Source organism: Saccoglossus kowalevskii, chromosome 1, assembly GCF_978046115.1.
Source record: "Saccoglossus kowalevskii chromosome 1, keSacKowa6.1, whole genome shotgun sequence".
In the NCBI taxonomy this organism is placed as follows: domain Eukaryota; kingdom Metazoa; phylum Hemichordata; class Enteropneusta; family Harrimaniidae; genus Saccoglossus; species Saccoglossus kowalevskii.
The window spans coordinates 11269713-11294431 of record NC_140641.1 but is presented as its reverse complement, the minus strand read 5'-3'; the positions used below and the strand labels follow the sequence as shown (position 1 = coordinate 11294431).

At 36.0% G+C, this 24719-nt stretch overlaps 2 protein-coding genes across 2 annotated transcripts in view; both read right to left on the bottom strand.

The window, feature by feature from the left end:
- The window catches only part of LOC100375107 (inositol 1,4,5-trisphosphate-gated calcium channel ITPR3-like), a 94691-nt gene extending 77021 nt beyond the window's left edge, over positions 1-17670 (bottom strand). Inside the window, exon 1 of the mRNA XM_085498690.1 lies at positions 17409-17670. Within this exon, the coding sequence (XP_085354816.1) occupies positions 17409-17491 (83 nt within the window). The 5' untranslated portion in view covers positions 17492-17670. The remainder of the gene's footprint in view (positions 1-17408) is intronic.
- Positions 17671-22059: 4389 nt separating this feature from the next.
- Positions 22060-24719, bottom strand: part of LOC100313671 (neuroligin 1/2-like protein) — a 63082-nt gene continuing 60422 nt past the window's right edge. Inside the window, exon 7 of the mRNA NM_001168130.1 lies at positions 22060-24217. Within this exon, the coding sequence (NP_001161602.1) occupies positions 23650-24217 (568 nt within the window). The 3' untranslated portion in view covers positions 22060-23649. The remainder of the gene's footprint in view (positions 24218-24719) is intronic.

Genomic DNA, 24719 nt, shown 5'->3' with positions numbered 1-24719 from the left:
TTAACGATATGTCTGCTATTTAGTGCTTTCAAATAGATTCTCATCTTAGAAACTGTTCAGATTGACATACCAGGAGTAAATTGTCCAATGGCCAATTCCTTTAAACGATATATATTCAATTGTGAAAGTAATGCACAGATATACCAAGAATTTAATTCTTTTAATATATAACAATTCATACAATACATGCAAGGATACACTAATATATGCTGATGAAATACCTTTCCTGCAAGTGCCATGTACTCTATTTGGACTCTATTTGGCCTCGAAGGAATATACATTCAATGTTTTATTGTGAAAGTAAAGGGTTACAGTCATTGCAAGTGTTTACAAGTGATTTTGTTTTTAAATTGTTTTACCCAATCACAAAGTTTAGATGATTATAAAGCCTTCTTTTCAGATGCACAATACCAACAGATACTGTGCAGTTTATCAACAAATGTAGGATGGTTACTATGCATGGAATTAATTCTGAAGAAATTATGACTGTGGATTAGCCAAGACCACAAATGCAAGAAGTTTGATACCTGATGAATAAAGCCACTGAGACTATACAAGATAAGATAATTCTTTATTACAACCTTATAGAATGAATTACATCTATTTTGGTTTATAAAATGTAATAAAGGTTAGATATCTAAAATCAACAATATAGTTACATGTAATAATGTAATAATATATAATGGATACAAATTTAGGCGAGATGCAAATGACCATGCAACTCGTGGCCTGGTATGATCTTTTCTTTGCATGGCAAATAAACAGTCCTCAAATACAGCCAAATACAATTTTGCTGGGAAAACATTTGATAAAATTAAAGAGTAAACAATGATCAAAAATTATATTACATGAAAAATTTATTAATAAAATTAAATATAAATGCACAATTCTCAATTAATGCTACATGTATATTATCAATCTCAACATTCCTAATACAATAGAATAACACAATAAATAAACAGTAACAAGTCATTGTCAATGACACGTCCCCGTTCCGTTCATATTTGAGTGACATATACATTCAAAGCAGATCATGACCGAAATGCACCTGCATATGTACAACACATTGTGCTAAATCTGAACAAAATCCATCCATGCATGACTGAGATCCGGTTCTGGAATTGTGAAAATACGTGATTTTGATGCATTTTCGGCCTTAAAATGGCCATCATTTCGCTATTGTTAAGCAGATCATGAAACAAAGGCACATATCTATTTGTGACATGATGTACCATGTGTGTGTGAAGTTTGAACTTGATCAATCCAGACATGTCTTGGATACGGATCCAGAACTGAATTCTTTAACAAAATGGCCGCCAGTCGGCCATTTCGAACTTGATCCGAAAAACAAAAAAGACGTGCATCAAGGTCCTATTATGTTTAATGTATGTACCAAATTTGAACAAAATCCATCCATGCATAACTGAGATACGGGTCCGGAATGGTGAAAATGTGCGATTTCAATGCATTTTCGGCCTTAAAGCGGCCGCCATTTGGCTATCGTTAATGAGATCATGAAACAAATGCACATACATATTTGTGACATGATGTACCTTGTGTGTGTGAAGTTTGAACTCGATCAATCCAAGCATGTCTCGGATACGGATCCAGAACTGAATTCTTTAAAACAAAATGGCCGCCAGTCGGCTATTTCGAACTTGATCCGAAAAAAAAAATGACGTGCATCAAGGTCCTATTATGTTTAATGTATGTACCAAATTTGAATGAAATCCGTCCATGCATAACTGAGATCCGGGTCCGGAATGGTGAAAATGTGCGATTTCAATGCATTTTCGGCCTTAAAGCGGCCGCCATTTGGCTATCGTTAATGAGATCATGAAACAAATACACATACATATTTGTGATATGATGTACCTTGTGTGTGTGAAGTTTGAACTTGATCAATCCAGACATGTCTCGGATACGGATCCAGAACTGAATTTTTTAAAACAAAATGGCCGCCAGTCGGCAATTTCGAACTTGATCCGAAAAAAAAAATGACGTGCATCAAGGTCCTATTATGTTTAATGTATGTACCAAATTTGAATGAAATCCGTCCATGCATAACTGAGATCCGGGTCCGGAATGGTGAAAATGTGCGATTTCAATGCATTTTCGGCCTTAAAGCGGCCGCCATTTGGCTATCGTTAATGAGATCATGAAACAAATGCACATACATATTTGTGACATGATGTACCTTGTGTGTGTGAAGTTTGAACTCGATCAATCCAAGCATGTCTCAGATACGGATCCAGAACTGAATTCTTTAAAACAAAATGGCCGCCAGTCGGCCATTTCGAACCCGATCCAAAAAAAAAAATGACGTGCATCAAGGTCCTATTATGTTTAATGTATGTACCAAATTTGAACAAAATCCGTCCATGCATAACTGAGATCCGGGTCCGGAATGGTGAAAATGTGCGATTTTGATGCATTTTCGGCCTTAAAATGGCCGCTATTCGGCTATCGTTAATCGGATCATGAAAAAAATGCATGTGCATATGTCCCATATAATGTGTGATGTATGAGTGAAGTTTGAACTCAATCGGTCCATGCATGTTCGAGATACAGGTGATCACGGACGCACGAACGGGGACTAATTATTAAATAACAGTATACTGAAGCTAGAAATAGTAGCAAATGTTCTGTCAAGAAAAGTACACTAATTTTACATTTTGCTGTCAAAAAATGATTCATACTACACAATGAGAACAATGGTTAACATTATCTTAATTAAAATGTCTTTTGAGTGCCTTTAACTAACATCAGCAGTATAAACTTCTTCATTCTGTACATGTATTGCTGTGTCCAACAAGTTCATTTGGCCAAATTGTAATAAATTTGTAAACTCACTTCATTGTCACAACAAAATTCAACTTTGTTGACATATTTCAGTGATAAAGATTTCCAAAATGGTTTGAGTTATTTTAACTACAATAAGCATTTTCACTAATATCAATTAAGATTTTAGAATCACTAATACAGCATCCATTTTTTTGAAAACAATCAGTTGAAAATTCTTATTTTTAACCAAAGAAACATATATATATATATATTTAATACAAGCAATCCTGTGGTTAGTAGAGCTTTGCTGTAATTGACACATGCTGAAGGGCAGTGGCATTTACTAGGTAGATAGGAATCTATGACAGTTTAGTAGTTGTGGCAATTGTTCCTTAAGAGGATACACGTTTGTATTTGTGTATATAGTGCATGGATATGTATAATTGATGATGTACAGGAAATTGAAGCTGAAACACGAGTTGTCACAATTACCAGAATATATACATGTGACTGAATTGAGAATGACAAAGTTAGACAATATGACAAAGTGGCATGTCATCTTGAGATGACCTTGAACTTTCTTTGAAAGATCTTGAAAGAGAGGTGACCTCCTGACACTCAAGACACAAGCAATCAACATGTGAACTTCAAGATGATCCTGACCCAAGGCCTTGTGATGACCCTGACCTGGCCTTTTGGGAAGATGTTTTTGTCCCTCCCACCCTCACCATTCAGTATCACCCATATAAAAGCAACAAACACATAAACCTTGAAAAGTCCTTGACCTGAACATTTCTGAAAAACTTAGTCTTGGAAAATTAACTGGATGGGCCAATGTGTATTAAGAAAGCTCAGCTTCCAACTGATACAGTTGTCTACTGGAGTCCATGCATTATATATAGCCAATATATAATGTACGAGGAAAGTGAGAAAACAAAATTAATTACAAAACAAGCAGCCTGTTGGCTAAGATAGCTCCGCTGTTAGCAATGCACATAACAGAAGATATCATTAGAACATGAAAAATATGTATAGTATTAAAGCAACAGGACTTGCTGTTTTCAACAAGAAGTTGAAAATATCACTTTTTACCAAAAATGACAAAAATATTTATCAAAATTTGAGAATTACAGATATCATGAAATGAACAAATCTGAGAGGTCTGCTCACAGGGAGTTGGACAAACTTATGTATTTTAATAAATTATTAAATAAAATGTTATATAACTTTTTTACCCCACTTCCTGGTATCGATTTCAAGTAATCACTGATCTTTGTTTATACCACTCTTTCCTTTATCACAATCTTTGTTGCGCTCTAATGTTATATGCAAATTTTAACGTGCGTTGTAGACACACCCTATTATAGTAAAATAACCCAAGGGTTGAAACGCCACTGCTAGCAATTCACATTTCAATTAATAACTGAAGATATCATCACAAAGAAATCTGAGAGGAGACCATCTGTAGTACCTATATGTATAATATCAAAGCAATCAAATTCAGCTATGGAATGGCAGAAATTCTTAATTTTGATGAATTTTTAGCACTAAAATGGCAGCTATTCAGCTATATTGAATTGAATCTTAAAATAAATGCATGTGCATAATTATGATATGATGTGTTCGTTGAGTTTGAATGTGATCGGTCATTGCAAGTGATAGGCATTGATTGCCCTGGGATGTTTTTGTAAAAACAAAATGGCCACCAGTTGGCCATTTTGAATTGAAATATAACAAAACTGGACATACATCAGACACCTAACATGTAAAACCTTCATACCAAGTTGAAACAAATCGCTCATTTTAGTGCACTTAAAAACAAGCAGCCTGTCGGCCGAGATAGTTCCGCTGTTAGCAATGCACATTTCAATTAAAGAACAGAAGATATCATTAGAAAACGAACAATATGTAGACTTCTATGTAGGCTGTTTTCAACAAGAACTCGAAAATATCACTTTTTACCAAAAATGACAAAAATATTCACCAAAATAAGAGAATTGAAGATATCATCATGAAATGAACAAATCTAAGAGAGGTCCACATGTAGTACCTATATATGTAATATCAAAGCAATTGGACTTGCGGTTTTTAACAAGAAGTCGAAAATATCACTTTTCACCAAAAATGACAAAAATATTCACCAAAATAAGAGAATTGAAGATATCATCATGAAATGAACAAATCTAAGAGAGGTCTACCCAGGGTACATATACACCAAGTATCAAAGCATTCAGGCTTATACTTTTCAAGAAGTCGAAAAAGTAAAACATTGACATGGACGATGGAGACTGAAAATCACTCATATGATAAGCTCCGCTCAAGAAATTCAACAGCAGAGCTAAAAAATGGCTTCCAGCTGGCCATTTTGTACACTCGATATACATCCTATACAAGCTTCATAATACGGCAAGCATGAAAAAAAATCAGCTTAAGTGCGTGTGTAGCACTATTCCCATTATAATGAAGGCCTACACGTACCACCACTACATGTCTACAAAGTAATTACTACACCTACCTGGATGTGATAGACCTGTAATAATTTCATTATCACTAGTATAATGTGTTCGCAGACAATAATCACGCTCTCGTGGACCTAGTCTGCAGACATAGTAATGGTACCACTATTCTTATTATATATAATAAAGGCCTATCATCACTACATGTCTACAAAGTAATGTGGCCCACTCAAAAGGCTAAAAATACTTTTAGCTTTATCAACTGTGAAGACAGTAAAGGTTGGAAGAGCTAACATGTTGTCTTTGGAATGTTTCCTGGTAATGTGTGTGTTCAAGTTCTTTCTCAACATTACCATACCACAAGTGGGACATTCAGTTTGTGGAGGTGACAACATCTTTGATACTTTATTTTTTCTGATGGCATCATCACTTTTTGTCATGGGCAACTTTTTTTTTTCGAGTTTCTAATAGAACCTGCAAAAAAAGAATAAGGTTGCCTCAGAGTTTATTTTGTTTAATTTAATAATTAAAGAAATACAAATTACGTGACAGACATACCGAACATTCAATAATAGAAACATCCTGACCCCGCCTCACCATTGCCACCCATTACAAAATTATTTGCAGCAACATTTACATTTTTCAGAATACTGTAGTTTTCAAATATCCTAAACATTCTGTAAATAATAGCTATCATGTTAACCTTCTTTACATTTGTTATCATTGAAGTTTTCTAGTCTTTGACTATATTGTCACTTATGTACTTGTTCGTCGAGAAAGAATGGCCCATAATGAACACATAGTATCAATTTTTGTTGCATGGGGTTGAGTTAGATGCGAAATATGTCCGTTCTGGTGTAGCTGGTCACCGTGATCGTCACCAACACCAGCGCACAGTTTGTACACTGTCGCTGGACAAAATAGAATTTGACGTCGGAATTATCTCGTTATTTAGCAGGTTACTAGGCACGTCACTACACTGTTTTATTTCATCGATCGTCTGAGTAAAAATTTCAAAATTAAAATAAAAGAGAACATATTTTGACATTCTAAACATAAGACTATAGTGATCACTATAAAATAATTAAAAAAACGACAAATTATAGTTACTAAATAAATGACAGTCGCGTGGAAATAAATTGTTATTTTGTTGAAATAGGTGAACGCGTTGGGTCACGGCGAGGGCAAGTGCCTTATAAAAGCACCGTTTAATTGGATAACAAAAATAATCAAGATAGACACACATACAGATAAATTTCAGAGTGGATTCGAGTTAGCGTGATCCATGGCGTGATTGTCATAATTGTAACATCGTATTAAAACTTTATTTGGTGGAAACACATTGACCAAGCCCAGATTCTTATTTCATAAATTATTACGCAGATCAAGCTGCAAGCATGGAGGTAAAAAAGAACAGAGGTGTGAATTCGACATTCAACACCAATCACCAAGCAATTTTAGCCTTCGAAAATGAAAACAGTTAGCAGTGTGTAAGGGCTGTGTAATTTCCTGTTTGTCCGACGCTTCGTTTTCGTGTCACTGTCAAAATTATTGCTACCTTTTACTTAACAGGGACTAAATGGTCTCTATAAAACGATAATCAGAATCGCAAAAAAAGTCAACTGATTTGAAACACTTGCCGGACGTCTCTCTCTCTTCTGAAATCCGCCTCGGTGATCATGGGCTGGTCTCTGGAATCTATTTCTTTCAAAAGTGTTGCGCCAGGTTTACGTGGTCGGCGTTTCTCTTTAAACCTAGTCGTTTTTTTCATGGATGAAGACAGTTTTTCCCAAAAAAAGAATCTAAGGTTAAGTGATGTCGCACCTTCGGATCGATTAGAAACGTGTGAATACATACACTATGGCTATACGTTTCACTGCAACTGCCCACAACACAACATCCAAAAACTCTCTCTCTCTCAAAAAAAAAAAAAAAAAAACGGCGACCGAAAAATGTATATCGTTTAAAAGTATACTGAACGACCAGTGTTATTACGGCTCAGAGGTATGACTTCCTCTCACATTTTGTCATTTGGTGGTGCACTTTCGGCGAGAGTCTGAAATCTGGAAACAGTCGGCCGTTTCACGATAGGTGGGCGTGGCTACAACACAAGAAATATCCCAAATTTACTTGGATACGAGTAATCATTTTCAGCAAAAAAATCAATAACTACCCTTTTCAGTGGGACACAGATCTAAAATGGGAAACGTGAGGGTGGGCATTGCACAGGAACTTTAAATTTCTGTAACTATTGCTAATTATTAATTGAGTGAAGTAAAATATAAAAATTAACAAAATGGATAAGGCACAAATTCATTCTGAAAGTGACAGACAATCTCCTATTGCATAGTCAAGGCATACCACTGGTGAAGAAATAGAAGATCATTTTAATTACCGTCAGCATCATCTGATGTTCTCACTTTCTTTCCAATTTGAAATCTTTTAATTTCACTGCTCTGTACATTTAAATCACCACAACTACAACCAGGAAGATGTACACTCAACTTGGAACATTATGAAAATGTTTGTCAGCACAATGGACAATGCCAATGACGAGGAGTCTTCATTTTTGCAATGGAGCACTTGCACAAAACACAAGCAATACCTACAGAATTAACACAACTAAGATAATTTATTTTCAAACATGGGTGCAGACGCCAGATTAAATTCAAACTTCCAAGATACTCATTCAATTAATAATTTTTTTTTTTTTATAAATATCCCACACATGAGAAGCAACAAAGTCAGTTTACAAACGATTTAAAAAGATCTCTTAAACTAAGAAAATACATAGCAATTTGCACCATATGCAACCCCTTACTGAAGTAGCAAGACTAATTATTAGTCTGAAGCGAATAAAAGTTACACTTGCCTTGAAACTAGAGTCTTGAACAGTACACACTGTTTTTTCAGTAAATATTTGTCAGTTTTATGACCACACAGTGAACTGTGCCATTTTTTACATGAGCAATGTTCATCATCATTGCATCCAGGCTTGTGACAACACTTGGTACACTGGCATCTACATTTATGGAAAGAATTTATTAAATTAATTTAACTTGCTAAAAGTACATATTCATTGGCGCTAACTCAGACAACGTGCAATGGCGGTCACGGTAAATGTCAGAAGCGAGAGCTACGTTTTACAAGTTTCTAGTCCCTGTGCATATGATAAAAATGTTGGGTAATAGCTAATACACGAATTGAAACAGTTTCAGTTTTCATATACTCACCGCGCACATTTCCAGCGAGATTCACTTCCTTTGGTAACGCCATGTCAGGACAGCTGCATTACGACGCCATCATAGGGCAAATACGATATTTCCCAGAGTTCATTGAGTTTTCACGTAGTTATGACGCGAAGATATGTGGGCGCGTCGTTGTATATCAAACAGCCAATTCAGACAACTATGCGTGCAAGATTGACTGATCGCGCTGTGGTGGACCTCTCTCTCGTGGACCCGCTGCCTCGTAGCAGGTCTGCAGCCACAGCTATATGGAAATGTTACCAAGATTGGTGATTATTTGAAAATTGGTAATGTCTCTTTAAATATGGCAGATTATGTCGCTGAGTCATAAATACTTTTTGATTTCGAATTATCTTTGAAACTTAATATTCAAAACAATTATCATGCTCGTAATTGGTGTCATTTCTAAAATAAAGGGAGGCACAGCGGGTGTTCGAATTTCAGGTAAACAAACAATGTATTTTACATGTGTTGTGTATATATGAATCCCATATCGAACAGGGCGCGGCGCGACAGCCACCGCCCTATAAGATAATTTTGCCGAAATTTGATTTTGTGATTTGTTTTAACCAAATTATCATAATTTATATCAGTCTGCGCCATGCTTATGAACCATCATGTCATACATGTAAAAGCACTTTCAATCAGACAGAAAAGGTTGTAGGACTTATAAATAACAATTGTAAACACTCCGAGCCACTCTTTCCACACAATACTTGACCACTAAATAAAATAAAACGGTGAACTTATTAGTATTGCCATTAGCTTTGAAAAGCAAACACTTATTAGAAAACAACAACATATTTTTAATTGTTCATATTCTATATGTTTCACATTATTTATTTTTATAAAATAGTTAAAAATAACTTGAACGTGTACTTTAACATTTTATATAAGTTCAAATATAACTAATAATTATTCATTATTATTTCACACATTAATATTTCTTTGCTTTATATTTAGTCTTTTGTTGTGTTTTTACACTGACCAACCGCATTATTTGGTTGCGGTGTTGTGTGACGGGTGCATTGGAAAATGTAACATTTATCGAAATAAATATCAATACAATGTTGACATGTATGGTAAATACACATGCATTACTTACTATATAAGATTATATATTTACCAGGCACACAATGTCAGTCCAGTTTCAGTGACCTTGATTTTGTTTTTACATATCTCAGTACAATATGTAAATCACAACGATAATTCTCTTGAACAGTTAAATATTCACCTTACGAGCTTTAAAGAAATCGGATAATGTAGTTAGCCTATTATACCAAACTACCAACTCCAAACAATGCTAGTACACAATAGCCGCTTTGAATCAGCGATTACAATACATATCTGAACACAAAGCATGTGCACCACTTCACAATCTACCGTGTACAACATACGTAACCGCAGTACATCTATAGACATAAGGAATTGTGACATAACGAAACTTACAGAACATAATGGAATAAATCGGCTGATGTCCACGTATATGAACCAACCCTACAAGGCCATTGAAAGAAACATTGTTCTCTGACTGTGGACAGTACAATACCTTGTTGTTGTATTGATGTGTGTTTCACAGTGCGTAGTATATACAGCATAGGTGATGAATACAATAGTCGCACTCACGGTGTCTATAAAATTCATTTACTTGACGAAATACGTGACATATGCATATCATGCGTTAACCATCAATAGTATTATCAATTCCACCAATGACATTGTTAAATAAATCTGTCCGAAAATTCTAATGGCGTATATTAGATTCGATGGTGTTCTAAACTAACCACGTCGATCCCAGGACATGCACGATGATTTACAAACAATACACATATAATTACCATATATTCACACGTAGCTGAGAAACATCAGCCTAAGCCTAGAATGCATATTATACCTAGACCAATAACACTATATAGAAAACAAGATAAATGTTTATTCTATTGTCTTTAATGAACATAGGTTTCTATTGTCTCTTTTGTCATTTTTTTTATACGAGACCCCATTAGGTCTACTAACAATCACATATGTGCTCAATGTTACATATTCTACTATCCGACATACTTGATTTGCTGTTTTTAAGATGTTTTTAACTGAAAATAGTTTGTTTCGTGATTTCTATGTAAAGTGTTTTTCGTTTACAAGTTTTTATGCGAAACGGTTTTATACGTCTGTTTTTTTTTTCCTTTTAAATGGGAGTGATTTGCATTTTAATTACATTTTCCCAGAAACCCACTTTGATGTTAATACCATGGAGAATAGTGTGTCTATGTAATTGCGTCTGAAATGATACATTTTAATTTCAACTGATTGTGATTTATTTAGATTTCATCAACGGATGTCAATATCTTGACATAACTTTAATATTACTGGTTATATTGCGACGTTTATTCAACTGAAAAAACAATAACTGTGTATGTCATGGAACGTGCTTACTTAAGTCACGCAATGGACTTCCATACAATCTCTTGTTTATTTTTGGCGTTTTTTTTTTTATAAAATATTCCGACTACGATGGAAGAATGTCAACGAATGATAATATAATTTGCGAATCCGCGATTTTCGCAGTCTATAGAAGTAGAAAAGATTAACTCTTATCTCAATCACTGGCTGAAACACTATTTTACGCGTTTGTAACATCCAGATTGGATTGCGTCGACTCACAAGAATAATTGTACAGTATACAACAGTACTAATTGGACAGAATTCAATTCGCACACAAACGCTGCAGATCGTCTCGTCACTCGCTGTAAAATGTTGATGGCATTACATACATCAATTATAAAACATCAACATCATCTCCTAATTGAAATGCATATAAAATTCAAATTATACATGTATTTTTAAGATTTTTCATGAAGAGTGTCGAGAGTGTTTAAAATCGCTTGTTATCATGGTAGCAGCACACACCTCTCTTATATTTTATTTTAACAGGTGCTATCAAAGCGACGTGACAACAACGTTAAAAAAACATACGACTGGCGAGCTTTTTCTATCGTCGTCCCGGTTTTGTGTGACCGCACTTATGTGAACCTTCGCCTTAGCCTTCTACTGATTTCAAGGGTAACCTCAATACTTGTTTAAAACAACGTTACTGATCTTTTGTATGTATGTTTTTACTCTGTACTTTTAGTATATCTAACACGCTTTTGTTGTTCATTGACGGAGATCCAGTTTAGTACGCTATATAAATAAATTAATAATACTTAATTATTTAATTTGATAATATTCATAACATAGCAAAATATCACCGTGTACCATTCTATCTGTAACATTGCAATGTTCATTCGTTTGTGTGCGTATTTAAATATTTTTTAAAAATGGTGTTTGATTGTGAATCCAAGGGAATGACAGCTTGTCCTTTAGTCCAGAGTGGCAGTCATCACATTCCGCACAGGGCGGGTTGCAAACACCCGTTAATTGTGTATTATATAATAAGCCGTGCTCGTAAAATTAAGCACGATTCGTCTATTATAGCAACGACAAAGTGTATGATATACCCGTAGTTGGTATCCGTGTACGCTGAGGCGATTGTGTTTGTGTTTGTTGCTGTTATATCATGACCGGCTACAGTGCGTCGTTCGTTGCTAGGTTACCGGCATTTTTTTTGTGTTTTTGCGTGGTTGTTATTTAGGCTAATTTTCATTTTGTTTTCATACTGGAATAAAAAAGACAATGGGAAACAACAGAGAGATTAGTTGCTCAATCAGCAAGGACAATAATATCCCATGATTCCATAGCACAATCCCGGAAAAAGAGGACACCGGTCAATAGGCTACTGAGTCTCAGTAAAATAAAATAAAATACATGTAAACTGAACTACGAAGCTTTAGTGGACCGTGACGACATATTGAAATCACGCTGTCACGTGGTGGATGACGTCATCGCTATAAACTTGTTTCCTTGTTTAACTGATGGCGAGCACTCCACTGGATACTGATGAATGTCTGGTTCCGCTAACACCACGTGACACAGTTTTCACCAATCCCGGCACCGAACCAAAATGACATTTTGGGTTACACATAGGGTGAAGTAAATAGGTATTACGCGTACGCAACTGAGGCAGCGGGAATATGGATTTTTGATCAACATAACTCTTTTCCCAGCAATTTGCAAACTATTTTCATAAATAAATATACGCCATGTGACATAACATCATATTTTTACTAATTTGGAACAACATATATAATATAGGCACAGTAAAAAAATGGATTGAAAAAATACGACACAATTGTTGAAAAGCATGGCAGAAGATATTAGTGTGTTGAACACACTGTTTAAAACATTGCATGTACGTCGTTTTATAGTGGTCTATTTTATTATCTCATAATGTTGTCAACAAAAACGTCTGCATTTTCATCGCAGGACAGTGTCAATTCCTATTTATATGACACAATACCGCGTTAATTAATGAGATCGCATATAATAGTCGATTTGTTTGTGACACTGGAAACTGAAATATAGTTCCGATGCTTGTGGCGATGTGTGGCTTTGGCTGTATGTAGAATTTTTCGACTTCCTGTTACATGTAGATTACACACGCCTGGAACATTTTGCGGAACTGTCCTTAGACTTTCTACATTAACTACGTAACATCCGATGACGAGACTTGTAATTAATAACGTGATACCTTGAAATCTATCCATATAGTCTCAATAATAGTAATTTAATTATAGAGCAACACAAAGAAACTTTAATTTAATAATTCTTCTGATCATACTATAATAATAATGCATCTAATAAATCATTGATGTAATTCGTGATTGATCATATTTCAATGATATTTGTATTAAAATTATAAAGAGAAGAACACCGTAAAAGCGATCAGGATAATTTTAGGACGCTGACGCATGCGTGTTATGCCACGGGTCAATGCGTCTTGCTCTAGGCGTATGTTATATTTGATTGTAAACTTATCAAGCCAATGTACAGTGAATTGAATCTGTCTTATCGAGATAGGTTCGTGTCAATTAAGTAATTAGCCTATCATTGAATCTGGAACGGTTTCTTTTTATATATAGTTTCATTTTCTGTGAAGCACGCTAAGGAAACTCCGATAATACGAAAAGTCTACGGCAATCGGACTGACTGTCACGTGACTCGGTCATGGGAGAACATTGAAAATAAGCAATACACTGAATTGTCTACACATCGCATGCTGAACAAAAATCGCTCACATGTTAATCTCAGTTACCATAGCAACGCTATCTCTATACAACGACATTAATCTAGAATGCATTGATTAATTTAGTCCCTTCTTCCTGAATTTGCCAATGTGACATTCTTTGAATCTAATGGTGAATCGCATTATGCCTTAATCCAGTAATTGTGATTCATTAAACTGAGAAAATATAACAACCAATCACAAGCCTTGTTTCGAGCTACGTCGTTATGGTTACAATATTTATGTTCATACGAGAAGTGGATTCTGGTTATAAATATCATAATATGATCAGACATTTCGTTTTCTATCTTCAGAATAAAATAATTACAATGAAGAGATTGATCAGAAGTAAAATAAGACTAAGACTGTACGCAAAATAACGTTTATTTTAAATGCTGCCAGTACCGCATCTTGCCCGATTAACCTGACTAGAACGACCCACTGTAATATGTACACTTAGGTTGGCTTCCGTGTATTTAAGCGCTGTTTCCTCCTTCCTAAACACTCGTCCATTAGAGAACAACCAGCTTGTGTTGCCTATTCATCGATTTGCATGTCATCGAAGTTATAGTATGACGGATTGTGGTTGAATTAATTATATAGATCACGTACGCCAATAATCGATCGCTGGTGAATTCCATTTTCTGTGATTTAATATAATATATCGCAGTATATTCCCGTAAGGATTTCACGAATCATGTATGTGTCGATATTTTTCAGCTAAAAAATCAATTCTAATACAACCAATTTAATATAAATTCATTCGATAATACACGAAAAGAGGCCATAAAATTTCATGATCAATAGAGCTACAAAAAATATGCATGTCAATGTAGGTCATTCCGAATACCTACTGTGCTGACAAATTACATTTTTCAACAACGCATGTAGATTTATCTTGCACGCTAGGTTTAAATTATAATTTTATAGAGTGACCTTCTCTTCGTGCTGAAACGCGCATGTAAGTGTCTGTATAATGGAGAATAAAATAAGAACAGCCGCATCTTCCTTATCTTTTGCTCATCTAAGCGTGTCTACATCTCCGTCCCCATGGAAACTCCCATCACGTGATGCACTTTGTAATCCTCCGTCGTGACTTTATTTGAATTTTCGATGTAGATTTGCGTGTAGCCAAACACTTTTATTTCGATATCAGATGTACGATTTCAAACAATGCTGTTACTAGTATGTTATATCGGATAGTGTGAACCCATGTGACATTCGGTTGTATGCATATTTGTAAATGACAAACGTAATGTAAAATGTGAATTTCATGCGTTTTAAAAATGTTTCGCCATATGCTTTTTCAAAAAATCTGCACGAACGCAATTAATAACGTGCTGGTGTTGCATTCTGATGGGAAATTTATTAACTCACTGCGTTAGTTGCACAGTGGGCTTTACGGAACATTTTCTCGAGTTGATTTTTATCGCCTGTGAAAATTTATTGTCTGTTTGGCGAGGTTCTTTATTTTCCAATGACAGTTAAATGATAAAGGCTGAAATATCATTAAATTGTACATGTACATGAAAAATCATTTTTCAAATCCCATTTTTGTAAGAAATTAAACTGTTTTCGACATTAAATAATTTTCATTATTGCTAATAGTGTTAAAAAGTTCAGAAATACACCATGAGCATGTATCCATGACGACATGTCACTGTGGTAAGATAACATGAAAGAATCGCGCGTAATCTTCAAAACTCTTATATATATGAAGTGCGTCATTGACTCTTCGTTTCTATGACAACCACGTCACGCGGTAGATAGCCTATGTCAATTTACTACTTGAATGTTCGAGAAGACAATAAAGAGACACCTTAAAGTGGATATTTTACCATGTCCGGCAAAGTCACGTAATTATCTGCCGATATTCACGTCAAAATTACGTTGTAGTTATAATAAAATGGGCGTGGCTGCTATAGATGAAGACAGTTTCACGCCAAGTGTGAATTATAACTACCTGCATAAATGGTGGATTTAAACAATATTTGGTACAATATGTTTAGTGATGATGGTGTTTTATGTCTCTATGACTACAACCATTCATGAATATATCGCTGACATTGACATTGACATTGGCATGCTGTACCCCAACCCATCTTGTTGATATCGTTTTGCTGAGCTGCTCGCAGAATAATGGTTTTGAAGTGGCATTAAATGACCTCTGACCTTTTTGTTACTATGTCTCACTCGTTGGTAAACATCATTGTCAAATTTGTGACAGAAAGTGACAGTTTGTGACACTCGAAAAATGGATTTTTAATAATTCAAAATCTGTTATCTGTTTATTTTATGAAGGATCAAAGGTTGCTAAGGAATAATACATATTTGTTGAATATCTCATCGATGTGTGGTGTGGGTTTTGGTGTTTGTTCTTTTCTTTTTAGTTTGATTTAATATTCACTCCTTGCTGTTAAAAAATCATGATTTGTCACGTGACCAAATGTAATCATACCCATCACGTTCTCAAAATGTATTCTGATTTTGAACCATAACAAACAAAACTATAATTCACAGTACTGCAAATAATCTATACCGCCTTACCTACTCGACTACTGTAGGCACGAACGTAACACAATTGCACTCTAGAACGTTCCCACATTCAAAACGTATGTGACATATATTTGTTTGAACTAGTAGTTGTTGGCTGTGTTTCTTTTGAATACTCGCCATATATTTGGTCAGCGTGGGACATGCTTAAACCACTAACAACAGATAATGTTAATATGAAGTATTCCAGTAATTTCCATTGTCCGTTATAAATGTGCGGGAAATGACAATTTCAACAATTTGCCGTGGTTTGTATACCCCACTTAGAAGTATTGTGGCAACGACGCCATACAGGTGAAGGCGAATACGTCGCCATCTTTGTAGCATCGTTTCCAATGTATGAAGTAAAAAATCTTTGCGATAAATTTAAATTTCCAATGTGTAAATAAAATAAAATAAATGGCTCATAAAAAAGTAGCGAGATTTGTTCTAATTAGTTCACTCGTCTTAGTTTAATTATCCGCCCATCAACACATGTTGGCGAATTACATATCACTGCCGATAGAGCCGTTGAATTATCGAACTGACCTCTTGTGAAAACAACCGGTGATCATTGACATTGGTATAACGAGCAGACGGATAAACACTGATTCTTTAAGGTAAAAATATAACAATGGAATGTCATAGCGCTTTCATTGCTTACCTTACGCCTACTAGCATGCACGTCAATAGGGAATTATGGTGAAAACAAGAGACGAACTGAGAGGAAAATATGAAAAAATTCGCTAGACCATGGATAGACCAATGCTACTATAATAGTCGTAATTATCAGTGCTGAAAGTAAGGGTGTATGTTACAAAGAATGTAACAATAATCTCTTGCATTTTAAACTCGGCCATGGTCGTTATACAGTCTCCATGGACTCTACATGTGTGCGTATCAATTACGAGAACAATTCCGTGTTACTGAGGTATCCATTCTACCACAGCCGTATAGTTACTTGAAACTAGTCTTCCTACAAAAGCACTTACGTTGTGGTCCCGTGTCAATAATCAGTGTACTAATTATTGACGGACTGTTTTCACTCAGCAACGCATACCAGTCCATACAATACTTTTTTACGGCTGTGAATCGCGAATCAGTGAAACTACCCTTCATCATGTCGAACATTTTCTCCTCTGTGTCACTATTATTTTCGGGGTTCCACGCACAAAACCTCACGACTTACTAAATTTAATTAGATACCCACATTAAATACACACGTACCTGGACAGCTGACTGAACACGTATCCATACACTTCTTCGGAATACAGACTGATAATATCCCCTACACACAGAGATACGGCCATCTTTCAGACCCTTAAAATACTCCAACCTTTGCAGTGGTGTTTCTTAGAACATAAGGACGATCGTTACGCGCGTAAAATGCCAATATTTCCAGAACTCTGACGGGTACCGGTCAGTGAAGTGATTTCAGCCAGTAGCGGTGGCGTACCTAGTTTACGTCTATCTCCTTGGGAATCGTGTGTTCTTTGACAGGGTATACAAATGCAAGGGCTATTGTTACCTACATGAATAATTCATGACCTATGACATAGAAAAAGTGAGTGCAACGATCGTGCGTTGGCCTGTTTCTACCTGGCTTATGTGACACCACCTGTGAAATGTGTGAGTCTGTTGTAAAGTGAAAGTGACGATAAAACGATTGCCTCGTTGTTTCATTGGCAGACACTATAATAATAACAGATAGTACTCGCTTAAACACGGTTTATGGCGATGCGTTAGCAAAGAAGTATGTTCTCCGATGGAGTAACTTCAAAGGAATTGTTTTAAGTTGCCCCAGATAATGAAATTAACAGTGAATTGTATTTACTCTGGGGGCGTAACAAATTCAATTCAACAATTGAAATTTAGTAAACACCGGTCATCGCAATGTCCACAGAACTTCAGTTGTCCTGGTTTTAGCATATGTGGTTTCACTTTAAGTTGCCGAGTCATGAAACATCAACAATCAAAATATTATTAGCACTAAGACACTATTTAGTGAGCTGTAGTAAATGAGATGCAATTTAATAATTGAGTTATTACCATAAATGCTGATTTATATATATGTTTGTGTTTGTTTTGCATAATTTGGTATATAAAATATAAATTCCAAGTCTCTGATTTGTTTTGAATGATTTTGTTATTTGATGATCGGTTATTGGACTTGTTACTCTTTGGTAATTATACAAATTTACTCCTGATTGTTTTGATATGAAAATATTTTTTCATTTCTGAGTTAAGAAAATATTTATTACAGTGACACCAATTCGTGATAAATATCAGCGCTTTGCGGTCAAGCATGATTTGTAAAAATCCAAAATATATATTGTTACACAATTTTACTGTATTTTTAATTAATTAATAATTTAATTAATTAGGCAATAGTTAATTAATTAGGTAATAATTATATAATTAATGTATTTGTTTATTTATTTCACCTTTCATGTGGAAATATGAGACTACGTTCACACTCCTTGTGAGAAAACAACTTTCCGAGTCTGAGTCGAATGCCAAAGCTTTGATACATTTCAGGTCAACCGGAAGTTGTTGCATTCGGTGACCTGATTAACTTAGCTAGTTATACATACCGACAGTTATAGATCGGTTTTGATTCTATTTGAACAATTTGAGTTCTCGAATTAATTCGTATGTAACAAATCAGTGACATGTTACATGCTCGTAAGTTTTACATGGACAGGTGGAAATAACAGACGTTGTTTATATCGACATCGTCATGGTTACCTTTGTTATCGCCCCGAATATAACAAAGAATGTAATGTCTCGTTTATTTAAGTGACTGGGTTTTCAGTTGTATAGAGCATGGTACGACGTACCCATTCATCTTAATGAGGTTACGGCTTTTGATCCCCAATGACTTAAGGGAAAACTTCTGAAAGTAACGAAATGATGCGGGCAGCGGTTGTCAATACGGGAAATTCCATGCTTTCGAAAGAGAATACTTCTCATAAGGTATGTTAGTATTGCTTTGTGTGTTTCAGCAATTATATCAGCAATACCACTATTCGCTATTTAAAAATGGTTGCAAATGACGGGATGCTTGCATTTCAAACTATTTTATTTGTATATAATGCGAGAATGATAGCGGAACTTTAGCGACAACCTAACCACGCTGTTCACAAATATGTTGCCAAGTTGTCTTTCACTATAGTCAAATTTGTATAATATATAATGTATTTTGTGTGTTACAGTTAAGCTTTTGAGAAAACACCTTTTAAAACCCCGATTTTTTAAAAAAACTCAGAAGAACAAAAAGTACTCCATCATTAACAATATATGATTTTTTCAGCCTGTGTCACCAGGCTAGATTTTAAGATATTGCATAGGAATCTATGGTAAAAGCATTATAATCGTGTCAAAATGGCGACTTTCCACCAAAATACAACCATCAATTTCTCGAAAATAAGGCTGGTGACCCCCAACTTTTTTAAGTCAATATCCTTATATTGCTTTGGAGTACAGTTTATTGCAAAATGAATAAATTCTGGGTAATTTATGAGTAGGCTTCTACCTTAATCTGTGAGGGATTAGGGATGCCAAATCACGGTTACTTTTATTAGTAACCGTTGTCATGTGTACAGATTCCAGTACTCCATCATTAACAATATATGATTTTTTCAGCCTGTGTCACCAGGCTAGATTTTAAGATATTGCATAGGAATCTATGGTAAAAGCATTATAATCGTGTCAAAATGGCGACTTTCCACCAAAATACAACCATCAATTTCTCGAAAATAAGGCTGGTGACCCCCAACTTTTTAAAGTCAATATCCTTATATTGCTTTGGAGTACAGTTTATTGCAAAATGAATAAATTCTGGGTAATTTATGAGTAGGCTTCTACCTTAATCTGTGAGGGATTAGGGATGCCAAATCACGGTTACTTTTATTAGTAACCGTTGTCATGTGTACAGATTCCAAATTAAGCGCCAACACGTGATATACTTTCCGCGTTTGTGGACTTTGCAAAAATATATGACTTGCAAGTACCGTCAAGGAAAATCACGTCATTTTGTATCAGAGACAATTTCTCTTGAGTCCCGCCACGGAACGGAGTGTCAGTCACTTCCGCGTAAGTGTGTCACCACGAATTCTGAGAAAACCTGAAACGGTTTACAGTACTTTAAACCGTGACCACAATCCACAGATTTTTCTGGTTTGTCGGCCTGTTAAATGTCTGTATCTACCAAGGTAACGATCGATACGTGCTCCCCTTGAACGCACAGGGTTTGTGTAACCACCGTCCCTCAACACCGGGGACGGTGGTGTGACCAACTCAATGCCCGAGCGTTAAAATCCAGCTTTTTTTGAGGGCGGATTTTGATGGTCCATTTGATGTGACAGCGTCCTTTTGTATTATCAAACTTAAAAATGGCAAATATCTCAAACATCTGAAGACCCGTATTTATGTGGTCATACTGTAATTATAAAATTTAAAGGGCGGTGGTCGTCGCGATGCGCATGTGCGACATTTGTGTTGAAAAACATTGATTTTCCCACAATCCAATGCGCTTTCTAATGTAAACCACTAGGTTTGAGCTAGTTTATAAATAAATAAACGCTGCTCGGACTGATAAATATGTTACTCACAGTTACTCCGGGTACGTCGTATTTGCAGCGATGATACTGATTTCCGTAACAAAGCGAGGAATTTATGTGATTATTTCAAAAAACGGGGTTATCCTCGTAATGTCACTGGGAAAGCATTGGCCAAGGTTGTGTCAATGTCAAGAACGGATTGTATTGGATCTACGGTTTCCCGTGGCAGTCAGGATCGTGTAATTTTGGCACTTACGTACCATCTTTTAAATGTCAGGATTAAAAACATAATGTACAAACACTTTCACATTTTACAGACCAGCGAGGAGACAAGTTCTACGTTTCCACTAATGCCTACTACTGCCTGGCGCCGTGACACTAATTTAAGGAGGTTATTGGTGCATACGGGTGAAAGGGGAGACCATGAGAAATATGGTTCTGTCCCGTGTAATCGTCCTAGTTGTAATACTTGTCCTTTTATTACAGACTCTAATCGTATATTTGGTCCCAAGGGAGATGTTGAGGTCAAATATCCGTTCAGTTGTATCACCATGAATGTTGTATATTGCAATCCATGTATTAAATGCGGGAAACTTTATATTGGTTCTATAGTTCGTCGATTGGGTGATCGGTTTGCTGAGCATCTTTGGCAAACCAGACAGAAAAATCGTTATTATCCAGTTTCACTTCGTTTTAATTCTAGTGGACATAATATTACAGATATGTCTATTTCTGGTGTATGTGTTGTCAATGGCAACGAAAATCAGCTCAGGCGTGTCGAGGAAAAACTATATTCCGCCTTGGAACTAAAGAACCCCATGGTATTAACAAACAGTTCAACTCATTTGTTGAGCTCACTACCTAAGGCGCGTTATTTGTTCTATTATGGAATTTTGTGTGATTCTAATTTATAGTTCATGCGCGTTCTTACGTTTCTATGTTCTACCTGTACGTTTTAACATTTTCTTCTATGCTATCGATAAAGAGCCATTGCTCGAAACGTCTAGCTATTTTTAATAGTTATTTAGGACTACGATTACCAAATATTATCTTCTATATATCAGGTTTGAGCTAGGCTCGACTTGCGCTAATTACCGCCGATGACTCCTTCGATACCTTCCGATCCTCTAAAAATACCTAATTAAAACTTGGTAACGTTTCAGTTTGTAGTCGTTGGTTTGCGCAACAATCAAAGTTTGTTTATATGAGACCCATATATATTTTGCACGTGTTTCATGCGTGTGTTTTTTTTATCATGGACGTTGGTGGCACCATACACGCAAAAGCATTAACAAATCAACTTTGATACATGGTCATTCGTATAAATAAAAATTTGTTTTATTGACGTTAAAAGTTCACTCAAGAAGACCTGAAATTAATTGTAAACATTACTCTCGTGACTAAACATCTTATAAATACATGTACATATTGTAATAAAATTTGTAATTTACAATTCTTATTTGTATAAGCCATTCACACCATTCCGACCGTACAACCGTCAGGTAATAATGACGTCACTGCATTACATTACACGTTACTATGGCAATGTTTCTGAAGCATAATATCTCAAAGTATAATACATATGACTAAGCATGAGTTATTAATAATTCTGGTGGGGCGGATCACAAAATCAGGTGCCATAGTTGTTAAAAAAAATGATGGGCGATATTCATCATGAATCTATAAAAGCAGACTCTAACCGCCATGTTTCGTGATTGGATGTTTTTGACAGGTTTTCATGGCAACGATAAATCAGGTCATTCACAAATACGGATAACTCACAATTTTTGATATTTCATTATATTCACATGGTTTTAAATTCACAGAATTCCAAGTTAAAACAGCGAGTTCTTTTATAATTGTACATATTCGACTTCATTTAGCGTTTTTCACTAATCATCAAAAATCACAAAATTAAAACGCAGTCATTAAGTAAGTAAAGAGTGTACAGTATATTATAATTTGTATATACATTTCAGCAGTAACTGCCGTATTTTGCGATACAATAGAGCGCTAGTTACACACATCTGGACGCACTCACTGGTCACGTTGTCACCGTGACTGATATCCACAGTCACGCGGTGCAACGCCGTGGGACACTAATGCAGTATATGATACTATATATACCCGTTATATTTCACGTACTTGTATACCCATAGAAATGAATGTATTTCTAAGATATATAGCATTTAAAGGGATATACAGGCCAAGTACATCACACAGCGCAATATACGCTAAACATGTGAACCACCACATGATACGGCGCCCTCCCACGACGTACACGAACCCGGTTAATGCAGCCGGGGTTCAATAAACTATCCTACGTGCAAGCGACACCAACACGGTGACTGGAGCCCACTGGTTACTAATAAAACCGACATTTATGTAAATTGCATAGCAAAATAATATCATATATCCATGGTATGTATCGTATAGGCTAAATAGCAGCACCATCAAACTATGCCTGATCGATCTTTGGTCAGCTCTTCAGTATAAATTGGATTTTGAAAATGGTATTTGCTTGATAAAATTGCTTTTTAAAAAACTACTATGTAATGCGGTTAGAATACTAATTCGATTTCAATTAAAAACAAACGTGGCCGTGTGACGGACACCTTCAATAAAACCAGAAGTATCGCATATATCCAGTGAATATACCTGAAAAGTTTATGGCAGTGATTCATTGACTTTCTTACGTTGCTTGATCAATTTATCCCTGAAAACAAAGTCATCATTATTGTTAACCACTAGGTGGCGTTGCCGACGTATCATTCATATAAAATAACGATCTGCTTTTGAACATGTTACTCATACTACAGGTTGCATACAGTTTTTTTTTACGACTGGACGTTTTCCTTCAAATTTCAAGAAATTGGCTCTCCGTTCATAGAAGTGGTAAGTACATTCTAAACATTTGTCGTTCTTCCTGGACCCGCAGCCTTCATCGCATCCATAGCTGCCTTGTCTTTGACGTAATACAAAGTGGCGGCACCGACAAGGTTTAAAAATAAAAGTGCACATCCTGCTGCAACTACCATACTAAGTTCCGGTGTATAGTCCCGATCTTCCTTTTTTGAGTCTCGCGTGATGTTAAATGTAAACCCGGGCTCCAGAGACGGGATCTCATATGGGGGTGTGAGTTTAGGTATAATGATAACAGGCAATGTCGTTGTGGTAGATATTGTGGTTGTATGGATAGGTTTCTCTGTTTCTATTGGTTCCGTAGGTGGTGACGTCACACTTGCTTTCTGCGCAGACTCCACTAAACCGGACACATACTCGGTCCAAAATGCGAGTTTATGAGATCGGTAAAAGTCGCGAACCTTCGGTGAGGAGCCGATATGTATGAATTCCTGGTGGTCATCTGTAAATCGAGGCCAACCGCCGCCTTGATGTAAATTTTCAAATTTGAATTTCAGTTCATATGATCGATGAATATCAGCTGCTACTTGTCCAACAGGTAAGTTGGGGTTACTACAAAGGTTAAAAAGAAGAAGTTTAGTGATCCCAAGTCAATGTCAAAGTTGCCGTTAACATAAGACCCAGGAGGAGATACTTACTGGGGAATTTAATAGCTGGTGCGGGACCCATTTTTAATTTAAATTTAGTACCAAACAGGGTTGTTGACAAGAATAAAAATTCAAGTCATTCGAAGATTGTCTTCGCGTTGTAATAATTCAGTCTGAATATTAAAGCGGGAGGGTCGTCACCTGCGCACGCGCGGGAATTGAGTATCAAGCAACGATAGCAACACACGCTAAAAAGGCTCATGGTTAGACGCTTGTTTGTGAACAATGATACGCTATGGCCATCCGACGCATGCGCAGGTGACGACACCCTCGCTATAAAATCAAACCAAACTCACTTGGGGTCACATCTGGTCATGCTTTAAAAACATTGAATTGCGTACGGCATTTTGGGGGGGGGGCGGGGGGTTGGTTACTTTAGAACCCAAATGCAGTAAGTACTTGTTGCA